This window comes from Pan paniscus, chromosome 4 (genome assembly GCF_029289425.2).
Source record: "Pan paniscus chromosome 4, NHGRI_mPanPan1-v2.0_pri, whole genome shotgun sequence".
NCBI lineage: Eukaryota > Metazoa > Chordata > Mammalia > Primates > Hominidae > Pan > Pan paniscus.
In genome coordinates, this window is record NC_073253.2 from 10529669 (window position 1) to 10545889 (window position 16221).

At 46.1% G+C, this 16221-nt stretch overlaps 1 protein-coding gene across 2 annotated transcripts in view; it reads right to left on the minus strand.

Annotated features, from left to right (window-relative positions):
* Positions 1-16221, minus strand: part of CMBL (carboxymethylenebutenolidase homolog) — a 29409-nt gene that overhangs the window by 6269 nt on the left and 6919 nt on the right. For both annotated transcript variants that reach the window (XM_014344832.4, XM_003821960.7), the window contains exons 2-4: positions 5009-5242; positions 2877-2984; positions 809-951 (exon numbers count right to left, since the gene is read on the minus strand). In XM_014344832.4, the coding sequence (XP_014200318.3) occupies positions 809-951; positions 2877-2984; positions 5009-5223 (466 nt within the window). In that variant the 5' untranslated portion in view covers positions 5224-5242. The remainder of the gene's footprint in view (positions 1-808; positions 952-2876; positions 2985-5008; positions 5243-16221) is intronic.

Below are 16221 nucleotides of genomic sequence, written 5' to 3' on the forward strand. Positions count from 1 at the left end.
GCTCAAGCCATCTGCCCATCTTGGACTCCCAAAGTGCTAGGATTACAGGCGTGAGTCATCGCATCTGGCTGCCTTTGCTTTCTTTCTTAGTGTGTGTGCATGTTTGTGTACAGTTTGTATCTTGGAAAAATCAGTCTTTCTTTCTTTCTCTTTTCTTTTTTTTTTTTTTTGAGACAGGGTCTTGCTCTGTCGCCCAGGCTGGAGTGCAGCGGCATGATCATGGCTCTCTGCAGCCTTGACCTTCTTGGGCTCAAGCGATTTTCCCACCTCAGCCTCCTGAGTAGCTAGGACTACAGGTGCACGTGACCACGCCCAGCTAATTTTTGTATTTTTTGTAGAGACAGGGTTTTGCCATGTTGTCCAGGCTGGTCTCGAACTCCTGAGCTCAAGTGATCTGCCTGCCTAAGCCTCTCAAAGTGTTGGAATTACAGGCATTAGCCACCACCAGAAAAATATTTTCATAGATGTTGCTCATAAAAATCTTGTGTGATATTAATCATCATTACATTAAAAAAACAAAAAAAGCTATCCCCTTCATCCTAGGTGAAGAAATGGAGAGTTCAGATTAGGTGGCTTTCCCAAAGTCACACCACTGGGACCCAGACCTCTTGACTCCCGGTGACATCCTCTGGTTAACTGCAAGACAAACCTCCACCTCTATTTTCAGATTCTTAAAGCCCATTTCCATAAGATGGGCAGTCTTCGCATTATTGGGGGTTGTGTTACACTGGATGGGGAGGCTTGTGATTGCTGTCACTCTTCCACCCCTCCCTTCTGCATGGAGTAAAAATGCACAAGGCAGATTTACCATAGACGGACACCCCTGCCCTGAATTCTGAGTATTTCATCATCAAATGATGGACAGCAGTTCCACCCCAGCAGAATCCCACGATGCCAATTTTCTGGGCATGACACTGTTGTTTCAGATACTTCAAGATAGCACTGATCTCTCTAGAACAGAAAGAAAAAATATTCAAGAATCAGGCTTATTTTGTGAACCCCTCAAAGAGCTGTGCTGATGATAACAGGGCTGTATCAGCAACTGTTTTTGAAGTTGCCAAGGATTCTTCTTTTGGGAGCTCCATCCTTACTACCTCTGGCCCAACTGATGCATCATCCCAGCACATCTTCCTGCCAAGCCCAGCCCTCCTCCAACTGCCTGACAGCTGCAGGCAAGCTGGGCTCTTCCCAAAACATAGGTCCAACTGCCTCACTCCCAGCTGAGAGCTGAGCAGTCTTCCACAGCCTGGGGATGAAGGCCACAGCCCACAGCACGGTTCGTAAGACCCGAGTCCATGATCTGCTCCCTGCAGAGTGTCCCAGTCTTCTCTGTCCCCTGAGTCTCCCAGGAGAAGAGTCTCCTCTCTCCTCTCTCCCATGAGCAGCCATAACTACGGGCAGACGCCCAGACACTCTCTGACTTCACACGTTCACTCTCTCCCCAAAACTCCCCACTCTGCATTGCTCGTCTCCTCCCCCTGCCGCCCAGTGAAGCCAAGTTTGGAACGCCATCAGGACTATTTCAGCCATGAGGGGACCAAGAATAGTGGCCCTTGTCTGGCAAATGATTCATGTGCAAACTGATTGTTTGGAACTCAGAACACATTTTCAACTAGAAGCAATGTACCAAAGTGGAGGTGGGCTGCACACGTATGTTTATTGTAGCACGATTGCAAAGATATGCAACCGAAGCGCCCATTGACCAATGAGTGGATAAAGAAAATGTGGCCTATATACACCATAGACTATACTCAGCCATAAGAAAGAACAAAATAATATCTTTTGCAGCAACTTGGATGGAGCTGGAGGTCATTTCTCTAAGGGAAGTAACTCAGGAATGGAAAACCAAATACTGTATGTTCTCACTTATAAGTGGGAGCTAAGCTATGAGTAGGTTCACAGAAGCACATAGAGTGATATAATGGACTATGGAGACTCAGAAGGGGGAGGGTGGGAGGGTGTGAGGGCTAAAAAACTATATATTAGGTAAACTGTACACTACTCGGTGACAGATGCACTAAAATCTCTATTTTCATAGATGGTGCTCATAAAAATATTGTTTGATATTGATCATCATCACATAAAGAATGCTATCCCAGCTGGGTGCAGTGGCTCACGCCTATAGTGAGACCCCATCTCTATTTTATTTTAAAATTTTTAATTAATTAATTTTTTTTTTTTTTGAGATGGAGTCTCGCTCTGTCCCCCAGGCTGGAGTGCAGTGGTGCCATCTTGGCTCACTGCAATCTCCGTCTACCAGGTTCAAGCAATTCTCATGCCTCAGCCTCCCAAGTAGCTGGGACTACAGGCGTGCGTCATGACACCCAGCTAAGTTTTTGGTTTGTTTGTTTGTTTTTTGTATTTTTAGTAGAGGCAGGTTTCACCATGTTGGCCAGGCTGGTCTCAAACTCCTGATCTCAAGTGATCAGCCAGCCTCAGCCTGCCAAAGTGCTGGGATTACGGGTGTGAGCCACCATGCCCGGCCTAAAAATTTTAATTACAAAAAAAATCCCAGCACTTGAGACCAGCCTGGCCAACATGGTGAAACCCCGTCTCTACTAAAAATACAAAAATTAGCCGGGCTGGTGGCAGGCGCCTGTAATCCCAGCTACTCGGGAGGCTGAGGCAGGAGAATTGCTTGAACCTGGGAAGCACAGGTTGCAGTGAGCCGAGATCATGCCACTGCTCTCCAGCCTGGGCTCCAACAGAGCAAAAACAAAAAAAAATTTTTTCTCCTTTGTGCCATGGGAAGGATTCCATTGGCCATGGAGAAGTCCTACCCCAAGGTAAGGAGTAGTGTCTGAAAGGTGAAGCCCACCCAGCTCTCACCTCCCTGGGCCACGCCACACACATGGCCACGTCTGCGGATAACTCACCTGTCGATCTTCTGGGCATTTCTTGTTTTCAGCCACTCAGGGAAGATAGACCAGTCGCCAGAGGGGTCCCAAGGCTCTTGCCCTACAAAGAAGTCTGGAACAATGGTTCTGCAAAATATGGACATGAATTGATCTTAGTTTCAGAGTTGCTTGACTCAGTATTTTGCTTGCATTTATTTAAAAACTTGCTACGTTGGCGATTCTGGCTCAGAGAAAAGGAAAAGTAGTGGGTGTGAAGGCCAACTTTGATCGCAGCAAAGCAGCCACCTGGCACCGGGCCAAGCCATCTTAGGTTTCACAACCACAGGTGCACAGCGTCTGGCAGCCTGCTGGTAACCCAGCCCTGGCAATGAGGCTATCCACAGGGCACACTCCCATGGGATAGGCTGGCATGGGATGTGGGGGCACCTGGGGGAGTGGGCCTGATGCGGGTGGCTTTGAGGGCCCCTCCTGCCCCTCTCAGCCAGCCTGGGGGGACTCCTGGCCTTTCACATGAGCCTCAGGCCAGAGGGCACACCTGGCTAACTTGTCCAGTCACTATGACCAGGCAATGTTCCCAGCCTCCACCAAGACGCCGACGAAGCACAGTTTCCTATCCAGAGGGTATGTTCTAAGACGGGCAGCAGAGCGCAAACAAGCCTGGCCCCAGTCCAGGTCGCTCTTCCATGCAAGTCAACCCAGAGGGATAGAGCCAACCGCTGGGGTTGAGTCCTGTTTCCCAAAATAGAATTGCCACCTGGTTGGAGGAACAGGGCTCCTCCTATAGGGGTAGAAGAACACTGAAACTGGAGTGAGAAAATCCAAGTTCGAGGCTCGGTACCCCCCATGCTGCTGTGTGGCCTTCACAAGTCATGTCACCACTTCTAGCCTCATTTTCTCATCTGACAAATAAACAGCACACTTGCACTGCCTAACCCCAGAGGATCCTCTCGAGGGCAAAAAAAGTTGTATACCTGTGAAAGGGCTTTGTAAAATAGGGGTCTTTCCTTATCTTTTATGTCCTGACCCCTGCTAAAGGACCCGCCGTGAAACAACAGAAACAGCAATGCCATTTGATCGGCTGCTTGGGCCAGTGATCTGGGGCAGCCGCAAAGCGCTCTCTTTATGGCCTGGTTTCCTAATCTGCAAAATGAGAGCAATAACAGCTCCTCCCTCAAGGGGCTGCCAGGAGGACTAAGGGCAATGAGCCCAGTCATGCCCTTAGCACTGCGTCTGGCTGAGCAACTGAAACTAGCTATTTATTTACTTATTTATTTTTACTGGGCTTGCCCCTAGAAAGTTAAGTCCCCTCACATGGGGACGTGAAAAAGGAAAACTTCAAGGAAGGTCTTTTCATTCAGCACCGACTCTGCATCCCACCAGGGTGGGCATGATTCCTTTAAGCCAGTTTCTCTTCCTAGAAAAACAACGTAGGCTCATCCTCGGGTTTCCAGCTTCTCTTTCTGTGAAAACAAAGGAAATCCAGCCGTGCACCAACCTCAGGGCTCGCTGGGTTGATGCTTTCCAACGCTGGAGAGGAAGGAAGGTTCTGGCCCTCCTCTGTGCCTTACATTGGGGCAAATAAGAAGCAATCGGGTATCAGCCTTGGCCAAAGGTGGCCACGGCCACTTGGCCAGACAAAGAGGTAAACTTGGGGAGGGGAGCAAGGTCTCACTGTGCCACTTCTGAACCCCAGTCTAATTCAGAGGGGGCCACGACCGTACGTGTATGGACCAGGAGGAGCCTTGGACACCCTGCCGTCCAAATGGGCCATGAAATCTGACACGAGGCTGAGCTGCTTGAAGGGCCAAGTCACGGGTCCATTTGACAGCAGGTGAGGTTGGCCTAAGATGTCCAGTGCCTGTGTCTGGCTGAGGCCCCACACGGGAAAAGAATTCTCAATGTCCAGCAAGTCTAAAGGCCAGGTACTCCCAGGAGGACAGGAAACCCAGGGATGGGGTTAGGAGCACCAGGTGGGTGTTTAATTTCCCAAGACATTTCCCATCTATCTTCACCGCAGTGAGATAAGGAAGTTTCTAATGTACAGTAGATACTGTATAGTCAGACCGCTGTGGTTTTATTTTTTAAAGGGAACAAAATAAACCACTGAAATTTATATGAATTTAAACAAAGAAACACAACTTTATACATACGTGTATCCATTTCCTGAGATCATGTCAGCTATATATCTGGTATTGGGCAACTGCCAGCCAAATATATCTTGAATGACAATCACAGCTTTGCCTGCATCAACGGGGGATTTGGTGACATAAGCCTTGATGTGCTCGACTTGAACTTCATGGCCTAGCCCTCCATACTCAAGTCTGTGGCCAATGTCACACGGACAAGGATAAGCTTCGTTAGCCATTGCAGAGATTTAAGTCGGGCTATGGAGAGAGAAACATGCGTTATATTCTGAATGCTGCAAATCTAAAGGCTATAAATGGTAAGTAAACCTCAAATCAAGATTATAGAAAAAAATTCATTTTAGCTACATCTATGGTATTATGTAAGAAACCAATGGTAACTTCTGGTTCTGGCAACACTGCAGAGTAAGGCCAGAAACACTAGAAATGCCAGATTGAATAACAACAAAACAACAAAAAATAGCGATGAAAGAACTCACAGGGAAAAGGGACTCTTCAGGGGGCAGGATTGGAGAGGAAACAGAAAGCCAGAGTGAGGGTGACACCCACAGATGCTGACGGGGCCCAGTGATGCTGGGGGACAGGGCCCGACTCAGGAGCACACCCTAACAGTCGGGTGCTTAGGATCTTGTGTCGACGTGTAGAAACAGCCATCGAAGCACATGAGACGGGAATTTGTAAGAGACCCACGCCTGCAATGTCGAGCCCCAAAGGTTCATGTCTCAGGGAAGAGGGCCAAAGCAAAAGGAGAAGAGCTCCATCCGCCAGGCTCAGGGGTGTGCGAAGAAACCCATCTCCGTCTAGATTCTGAGTGGAAGGGAAAAAAGAAAGCAATCCTCGGCCAGGCATGCTGGCTCATGCCTGTAATCCCAGCACTTTGGGAGGCTGAGGCGGGCGGATCACGAGGTCAGGAGATCGAGACCATCCTGGCTAACACGGTGAAACCCCGTCTCTACTAAAAAACAAAAAATTAGCCAGGCGTGGTGGCGGGCGCCTGTAGTCCCAGCTACTCGGGAGGCTGAGGCAGGAGAATGGCGTGAACCCGGGAGGCGGAGCTTGCAGTGAGCCGAGATCGCGCCACTGCACTCCAGCCTGGGCGACAGAGCGAGACGCCCTCTCAAAAAAAAAAAAGAAAAAGAAAGCAATCCTCAAATGTATACCATGCTTGCAAAGTAGGAATACCTGGCTGAGAAATTAATACAATTGACCCTGGGCCAGTGAACTGCCTGGAACACCAGGCAGAGGCAAATGCAAATCCACTTTACCACAAGACTTCCACAATCCAGGCCAAAAATATGACCCGCTGAAGAGCAGCTCATCAGGAAAACCTATACACAAGGAGGCGATCCAAATAAACAAGAATCAGCAGACACAACACCCTGGAGGAATTTACAGTGGGAATGGGGTTTGAAATTCACCTAGAAACACTTGGTGAATCAAAATAGAAAACAGGAAGGAATTAGGAAATTAAAAACCTGTTCATTAAAAAGCAGGAAATGAGGTGGCGAAAGTGGGAGTAGTAGAACAAGGAATTTGATTTGTAAATGACTGTGAACAATCAACTGAGATAACTCACCGCCATCAGGCCTGCCTAAATTTAAATAAATGGAAACAGATTAAACTCACTAGCTGAGACATATTCTCAACTTGGATTTGTTTTGTTTTGTTTTTTGAGACAGGATCTTGCCCTGGCTGGAGTGCAGTGTCACAAACACGGCTCACTGCAGCCTCGACCTCCTCCCTGGGCTCAACTAAACCTCCCACCTTAGCCTCCCAAGTAGCTGGGACTATGGCACACACCACCACAATCAGCTCCTTTTTTTAGAATAAAAATTTTATACAGACAAGGTCTCATTATATTGTCCAGGTTGGTCTCAAACTCCTAGGCTCAAGCAATCATCCCACCTCACACTCCCAAAGTGCTAGGATTACAGGTGTGACCCATCATGCCTGGTTCAAATTAGACTTTTTAAAAATTAAGGTTCCGGACCAGGCATGGTGGCTCACGCCTGTAATCCCAGCACTTTGGGAGGCCAAGGCAGGTGGATCACAAGTTCAGGAGCTCAAGACCAGCCTGGCCAATATGGTGAAACCCCCGTCTCTACTAAAAATACAAAAGTTAGCCGGGTGTGGTGGTAGGCGCCTGTAGTCCCAGCTACTTGGGAGGCTAAGGCAGGAGAATCGCTCGAACTCGGGAGGTGGAGGTTGCAGTGAGCCGAGAATGTGCCATTGCACTCCAGCCTGGGCAACAAGAGCGAGACTCTGTCTCACAAAAAAAAAAAAAAAAAAAAAAAAAAAAAATTAAGGTTCCATCAAAAAAGAGGAACTAGGAACACTAAACCCAAAGACATATGTAATTCCCTTCATGAACAACTGGAGAACACAGTCTTTACAAGCAGATGTGAACTGCCTGCATATTAACCCACAATCAAAGTTTCAGTAAAGATTTTATATAACAAATGCTATACAAATACAACGAAGAAATTATAATAAAACTCAAAAGATTTAGAACTGGATTACCATGTTACCATGAAAACACTACATATCAAAACTTGATACAATCAATACAGCAGTACTTACAGACATCTTTACAGCCTAGACTACATATACTTGAACAAGAGGAAAGAATAAAAGTAAGCTAAATATCAAGGAGTTAGAAGAAAAAAATAGAATGAAGCCTTAGTCCATTCAGGCTGTTATAACAAAATACAGTAAACTGGGTAGCTCATAAATGCAGAGGTTTATTTCTTACAGTCCTGGAGGCTGGGAAGTCGCAGTTCAAGGGACTGGCAGATGCAATGTTAGGTGAGGGTCCATTTTCTGGTTCATAGGTGGTGCCCTCTCCTTGTGTCCTCACGGGGTAGAAGGAACTAGCTGGCTCTCTGGGGTCTCCATTATAAGGACATTCCCTATAGTAAGAGGTCTGCCCTCAGACCTAATCATTTTCCAAAGACCCCACCTCCTGATACCATCACCTTGAGGGTTAGGATTTCAACACATGTTAAAACTAAAAAAAAGAGGTAAGAAACAAGAATAGCCACAATAACTGAAAGAAAATGAAGAAGGAGAAATTAATTTACCAAACAACAAAACCTATTAAAATAGTATGGTATTGCTGGATAGATGAATACATCAATAGAACAGACCAAAGACTCTAGAACCAGACTCATGTGTATTCATCCAGTCATCCACAGAATGTTTACTGAGGCACCACTCTGTGACAAACACTGTCGAAGGTTCTGGGGAAACAGCAGAGCATGAAACAAATAAAAATCCCTGACCTCAGGAAGCACATTCTAGTGGGATGAAATATACAAAAACAATATGCTTTTCAGATGGTAATCAATGCTAAGAAGAAAAACAGAGCAGAGAAGGAAAGAAGACAATGTTGGTTGAGGGTGTGAGTTGCAATTTACAATGGTATATTGGGGAACAGCTTGTTGGAAAGGCACCAGTTGGGCAAAGGAGGCGAGGGGTGGTGCCCTGCAGATATCTGGAGGAAGAGCGGTTGAGACAGAACAAACAGCAAGTGCAAAGGCCCTGAGGTAGAAGCATGTCTGACATGTCTGAGGAACAGCAAGACCAGTGTGGCTGCAACAGAAAGAGCAAGGGGAGAGAACAGCAGAGAATAGTGTGAGTTTCCAGAGTTTTACTGGAAGAATTTAGTTTTTCCTCAGTGTGAGATAGAAGCCACTGGAGAATTTTGGGGAAATGAGTGGCTTTATTTGACTTGATTTACAGTATCATTGGCCTGACACAGTGGCTCATGCCTGTAATCTCAATACTTTGGGAGGCTGAGGTGGGAGGATTGTTTGAGACCAGCCTGGACAACACAGCAAGACCCCATATCTGCAAAAAAAATTCAAAACTTAACTGGGCATGGTGGCACATGCCTGTATTCCCAGCTACTCAGGAGGCTGAGGTAGGGGGATCCCTTGAGCCTGGGAGGTCGAGGCTGCAGTGAGTCATGACTATGCCATGGCACTCCAGCCTGGATGACACAGAGAGATCCTGTCTCAATAAAAAAAAAAAAAAGTATCAATGAAGATGCTGTTTTAAGAAGCGATCATCAAGTAGCAAAGGAAGAAAAGAAAGTCCAGTTGGATGGCTCCAGCAACAATCCAGCCAAGAGATGAAGCAGCTCACACCAGGACGGTGATGGTGAGAGGGAGGGAATGGTCAAGTGTGGACAGATTTTATGGCAGAGCCACTCAGTTCTGCTGACAGATTGTATCTGTGGGGACATCAGACAAAAGGAGGAGTCCGTGATGACTACAAGGGTTCCTGCCTAAGAAACTGGAGGATGGAATGTGTTTAAATGAGAAGGGATGTGGGAAGAGCTGGTTTGAGGAGATAAGGACTTCAGTTTGGGGCATATTAAGGCTGAGGTATCTATTACACATCCCAGAGAAAAGTTGGGTAACACGATAGAAGTTCAAGGGCCAGGGGCCCAAGCTAAAACTAAAACTTTGAGAGTGATGTGAGTATACAGCTGACCCTCATTGTTTGCAGATCCTGTATTGATGAATTCACCTACTTGCTGATTTTTTTTTTTTTTTTTTGAGACAGAGACTTGCTCTGGTTGCCCAGGCTGGAGTGTAGTGGCATGATCTTGGCTCACTGCAACCTCCACCTTCTGGGTTCAAGCGATTCTCCTGCCTCAGCCTCCCTAGTAGCTAGGATTACAGGTGCCTGCCACCATGCCTGGTTAATTTTTGTATTTTTAATAGAGACGGGGTTTCACCATGTTGGCCAGGCTGGTCTCAAACTCCTGACCTCGGGTGATCCCGCCCACCTTGGCCTCCCAAAGTGCTGGGATTACAGATGTGAGCCACTGTGCCTGGCCATACCTGCTGAATGTATTTTGTAACCTCACCATCATTTATGGACATTCGAAAAATGTGAACTGTCAATGTCCACATTCCCAGCTGAGGACACACAGGGTGCAATAGACTGAATGTGTCCCCAAAAAGTCAGATGTTGAAACCCTAATTCCAGTGGAATGATATTTGGAGGTAGGGTCTTTGGAAGGCAAGTAGTTCACAAGTGCAGAGCCCTCAAGAATGGGATGAGTGCCTTATATAAGGGGCCCAGAGAGCTGGCTTCCCTTCTTTCTGCCGGGTGAGAACACAGCCAGAAGATGACCATCTGCAAACCAGAAACAGGCCCTCAGCAGACATTGGATCTGCCAGCGCCTTGATCTTGGACTTTCCAGCCTCCAGAACTGTGAGAAATGTTTGTTGTTGAAGCCACGTTTGTTAGAGCAGCCCAACTGCCCACAACACTCTGCTTCTCATTTGAGCTCTCACAGTGTAAACAAGTGTCCTTTGCATGGTCTTAGTGCACATTTTTGTGCTTTTTGAGGGGTTGATTTTGCTGTTTAAAAGGGCCCCACACTTAGTGCTCACATGCTGTCTAGCGTTGCTAAGCACGGGAAGGCTGTGATGTGCCTTATGGAGAAAATGCGTGTATTGGAGAAGCTTTGTTCAGGCGCGAGTTACAGTCCTGTTGGCCATGAGCTTTCTGTTAATGAGTCAACAATATATACTAGAATGGTATCTTCCACAAAAACACACATAAAACCAGGGTTATGTATGGGTCAACTGAGGAAACCGCTGTGACCAGGCCACAGGTTTACAGGAAGCTAACCCTGTATTTCCCCCAGGAGGAATGGTTTAGGATTTGCTAACTCAGTGTTTGCAGGGACTTTACTACTACAAATGCCAAGAATGACTGTATGTGGGTTTGGTTTGTTTGTTTGAGACACAGTCTCACTCTGTCCCCTAGGCTGGAGTGCAGTGGCACAATCTCGGCTCACTACAACCTCCACCTACCAGTTTCAAGCAATTCTCCTGCCTCAGCCTCCCGAGTAGCTGATACTACAGGCGAGCACCACCATACCCGGCTAATTTTTGTATTTTTGGTAGAGATGGGTTTTCGCCATGTTGGCCAGGCTGGTCTCAAACTCCTGACCTGAGGTGATCCACTGTGCCGGGCCTGTAGGTGATATTTAAACTTTAAGAATGAATGACATCCTTCAGGGAATAAGGGTGGATGAAGAAAAGAGAAATCTAGAAGACTGAGCCCTGGGGTCCTTCAACACTAACACTTCAGGGAGATCGGAAGGAATCAGCGAGTGAGGAATGAGCCTGAGAAGGAACAGCCAGTGACGGGAGAGGAAGACCCCAAGTGTGGTGTCCTGGACCCAAGTGAAGAATGGGTGTTGAGGGGAGAACAATGAATGCTGAGTGTTGCCCTCCACGTTTGGCAAAGTGAAGGTCATTGGTGACCTCCACAAGGACAGGCTTGGACGAGGGCATGGGTGACAGCATAATCATAGAGGGCTTAAAGGAAACTGAGAGGAGACTGGGAGCGGTGGCTCACGCCTGTAATCCCAGCACTTTTAAGAGGCCAAAGTGGGTGGGTTGCTTGAGGCCTGGAGTTCAAAACCAGCCTGGCCAACATGGTAAAACCCCGTCTCTACTAAAAATACAAAAATTAGCCAGGCGTGGTGGCGCATGCCTATAATCCCAGCTACTTGGGAGGCTGAGGCAGGAGAACTGCTTGAACCTGGGAAGCGGAGGTTGCAGTGAACCGAGATCACGCCATTGCACTGCAGCCTAGGCAATAGAGTGAGACTCCATCTCAAAAAAAAAAAAAAGAGAGAGAGAGAATGAGAGAGGAAAGAACTAAAGACAGTGAACACAGAAAACTCTTAGAAGACTTTTGACAGAAAAAGGAGCAAAGAGGCCGGGCGTGGTGGCTCACATCTGTAATCCCAGCACTTTGGGAGACGGAGGCAGGTGGATCACTTGAGGTCAGGAGTTCGAGACCAGCCTGACCAACATGGGGAAACCCCGTCTCTACTATAAATACAAAAATTAGCCAGGCAGGGTGGTGGATGCCTATAATCCCAGCTACTTGGGAGGCTGAGGCAGGAGAATCGCTTGAACCGGGAAGGCAGAGGTCGCAGTGAGCTGAGATCGCACCATTTCACTCCAGCCGGGGCAACAAGATCGAAACTCCATCTCAAAAAAAAAAAAAAAAAAAAAGAGCAAAGAGACTGTGCAAAAGATGGAGGGAAGATACAGGGATGAGCCTTTTTTTTTTAAAGTGGAAGAAATCTCAGCCTATTTGTACGTGGATGAGAATGATACCATAGAAAGGAAAACAAACAAAACACAATCAATGACCCCGGGAGAGAGGGAACTGGAGAGTATGACAGGAGGGTCTGGCGCATAGCGGAGGAGCTGCCTTCTTTGGCAGCGTGGACAGTCCTCACGCACCCAAGGGAGGCTGAGGACGTGGACACAGACACAGGTGGTGGTGGGTGTGGGGCGGGAGAGTGTGGATGCTCCCTGTTGGCATCTGTTGGCTCACAGAACTGAGAAGCAGAGTCAGCAGGTCAGGGTGAGAGGCGGGATGAGGGCTGGGGAGAGGATAAGCAGGAAAACAGGGGACCAGGGAGAAGTACTGCGGTCGGGGAAACGTATGGCTGTTTCCTCCAGCCAGGTCCAGCAGTGGGAACAGGCGAAGAGCAGGCGCAGAGCAGGCAGAGAGGGGGTCAGATACAATGGGCTCTGTAGTCATGAGAGGGGGCAGGAGGGACCTGTGGGGGGAGGAGGGACTGGCCATCAATGAGGCACGGCTGCAGCACTGAGCTACCCAGGTGAGAAAACAAATCACCATGGATCCCCACATACCCCAGTGCGTGGCTAGAAATCTAAGTAGGAAAGGAGAAATTTCGACAATCAGAAGGAAATACTGAATACTTTTTTCTTGTACTTTGGAATAAGGCAGAATTTATTAAATTTGACCCAAAAAACATAAACCATAAAGAAAAGGAATATAAATCCCATTTCATGGTAACCAATTTTAAAAAAAAGGAAAGACAACTGCAGAAAACTGAATACTAAGTGGATATTTGATGAAATTGCAAATTATTGTGAATTTTGGCAGGGGAAGGTGATGGCATTGCAGCCATGTGTTTTTGAGTCCTTGTCTTTCATAGATGCATCATGATATCATGATGTACACACAGATGACATGACCAGAGGTCTGGGATTTACTTCAAAATAGCCCCATTTGGGCTGAGTGCGGTGGCCCACACCTGTAATCCCAGCACTCTGGGAGGCCAAGGCTGGTGGATCACCTGAGGTCAGGAGTTCGAGAGCAGCCTGGCCAACATGGCAAAACCCCATTTCTACTAAAAATACAAAAATTAGCCAGGCATGGTGGTGAGCGCCTGTAATCCCAGCTACTCCGGAGGCTGAGGCATGAGAATCTCTTGAATCCAGGAGGCAAAGGTTGCAGTCAGACGAGATCGCGCCGCTGCACTCTAGCCTGGGCGACAGAGCAAGACTCCATCTCAAAAAACAAACAAACAAAAACCCAAAATAGCTCCATGTGGGGTAGGGTGGACAAGATGTCCACGTGATGATGGTGGTGCAGCTGGAGTGTCCTGTGTACTAATCTCTCTACTTTTATATATGCTTGAGATTTTCCATGACAAAAAGCTCTTAAAATTGCATTAATAAGATAGTAACTAAGATGAAAGGTTAATAAGATAATGATTAACATTAATATCAAGATAAAAGTCTCCATAAACAAAGTGAGAAAACAAGATAGACTAGGAGAAGGTATTATTTTAGGAACATAGGACTTAGTGTCTAGATAAAATATATAAAGAATTCCTATAAGTCACCAAGAAAAAGACAACCCAATAGAAAAATTCATATGAATGGGCAATTTACAAAAAAGTACACCTGAATGGCCCATAAACATATGAAGAGATATTCAACCTCACTGTTCTTAAGGAAACTATAATAAAAACAAGAATGAAATACTCTTTTCCATCTTGCAGATTGGCAAAAGTCTGTTAACACAGAGATGATGGTACACTTGTAGGGAAATGGGAGGGCATGTGAAATGATACAAACCCTGGAAGGAGTCTAGCAAAGTTAAAGAAGCAGATGCCCCGCACCCAAGATATCCCACCACTAGATGTTTCCCTAGAGAAATTCATGTCACATGTGGTGGGACATGGCGGCTCATGCCTGTAATCCCAGCACTTTGGGAGGCCAAGGCGGTGGGGATCACTTGAGCCCAGGAGTTCGAGACCATCCTGGGCAACATGGTAAAACCCCATCTCTCCAAAAAAAAAAAAAAAAAAAGCAGAAAAATTAGCCAGGCATGGTGGTGTGTGCACCTGTGGTCCCAGCTACTCAGGAGGCTGAGGTGGGAGGATTGCTTGAGCCCAGGAGGTCAAGACTGCACCACTGCACTCCAGGCTTGGTGTTAAGAGTGAGACCCTATCTAAAAAAAAAAAAACAGAGAGAGAGAAATTTGCACATGCCCACACAGGCACATGCAGTGATTATGGAAAAATGTTCTTGGCACCACTAATATGATGACAACACCTGGAACCAATCTAATTGACCATCAGCAGGAGAATGAATAAACTGTAATTTATAGATTGATGTAGGTTGAACTGTGTTCCCCCAAAATACGTGTTTAAGTCCTATCCCCCACTCTCCGTGCATGTGACCTTAACTAGACACAGGGTCCTTGCAGATGTCCTGTAGTTAAGATGAGGTCATACTGGAGTACAGTAGACCATAAATCCAATGACTGGTGTCCTTCTAAGGAAGGGAAAATGTGGACAAAGACACAACAGACGCACAGAAGAGAAGGCCGTGTGAAGATGGAGGTGGAGACGGGAAGGATGCACCTGCAAGCCAAGGATTGCTGGCCCCCACCAGACGCCAGAATAGGCAAGGAAGGGCTCTCCTCTACAGGTTTCAGAAAGAGCAGAGCCCTGCTGACACTTTCAATTTGGACTCCTGGCCTCCAGAACTATGAGGCACTGTGTTGCTTTAAGTCTCCCAGTATCTGGTAATGTTATGGCAGCCCTAGAAAACAAATACATTCATAAAAAGAATATTACACAACAGTTCGATGAACAGGCTGCACCTGTAATTTATCAATATAATAAATCTCCAGACCCGCATGGTGGCTCAGGCCTGTAATCCCAGCACTTTGAGAGGTCGAGGCATGGTCATAGCTCAAGGCCAGGAGTATGAGACCAGCATGAGCAACATAGGGAGACCCCATCTCTACAAAAAATTTTTTTTAATTAGCCGGGCATGGTGGCATGCACCCATAGTCCCAGCTACTCAGAAGACTGAAAGGAGGATCACTTGAACCCAGGAATTCAAGGCTGCAGTAAGCTATGATCATGCCACTACACTCCAGTCTGGGCAACAAAGCGAGACATTTTTATTTTTATTTTTATTTATTTATTTTTTATATATTTATTTATATATATATAAATATTTTTTATATATTTATTTTTATTTAAAAATAAAAATACAAAACTTAAAAAATCTCAAAAACATAATGCTATGTAAAAAGACATAGCATTTTGATTCTAAATAACAACCAAAAAACATACATTTTGATGCTAAATAAATAACCAAAAATATACATTTTATTAATAAATATACTGTAGGAAAAGTATCACGCATGAGAATGAATTATCACCATTAGGACAATGGTTACTGGGAAGAGAGGGGAGAAAAAATGGAGATCGTGGGCTTTATTACATTTTATTTCCTTAAAAAGTTTTGATTTGAAGTATATAGGGCAAAATGGTATTATCTTTTAAATATGGGTGATGTGAAAGGGTGGCTGTTATATAATTCCCTTCACATTACTGAATATTCTTAGTGTTTCATAATTAGAAATAAAGTAATTAGATTTTGAGAAGAAAGAAATTAATAACTAGTTATCCAATCAAGGACAACTGGACTGTAGTTTTCTTGGTTTGGTTTTCATAAGCTACATTATAGAACTATAATTAGTAAGACTCAATAATTCAATATTGTCATTTGACACCATTTCAGAAAAACTCTCAAGCCATGTTTCCCTCTGCTCTGACAATACAGTGACCAAAGGTAAGGGGGTGGGGCGGCGGGGGGCAGTGAGGGCTCAGTTCCAAGACTGCCCCACCCCTTAGACACAAGCAGCAAGTTCAGGCCTGTAGAGCTTTCTTTTTTTTCTTTTTCTTTTCGGTTTTTTTTTTTTTTTTTTTTTGGAGATGGAGTCTCACTCTCTCACCCAGGCTGGATTGCAGTGCACGATCTCCGCTCACTGCAAACTCCACCTCCCAGGTTCAAGCGATTCTCCTGCCTCAGCCTCCCAAGTAGCTGGGACTACAG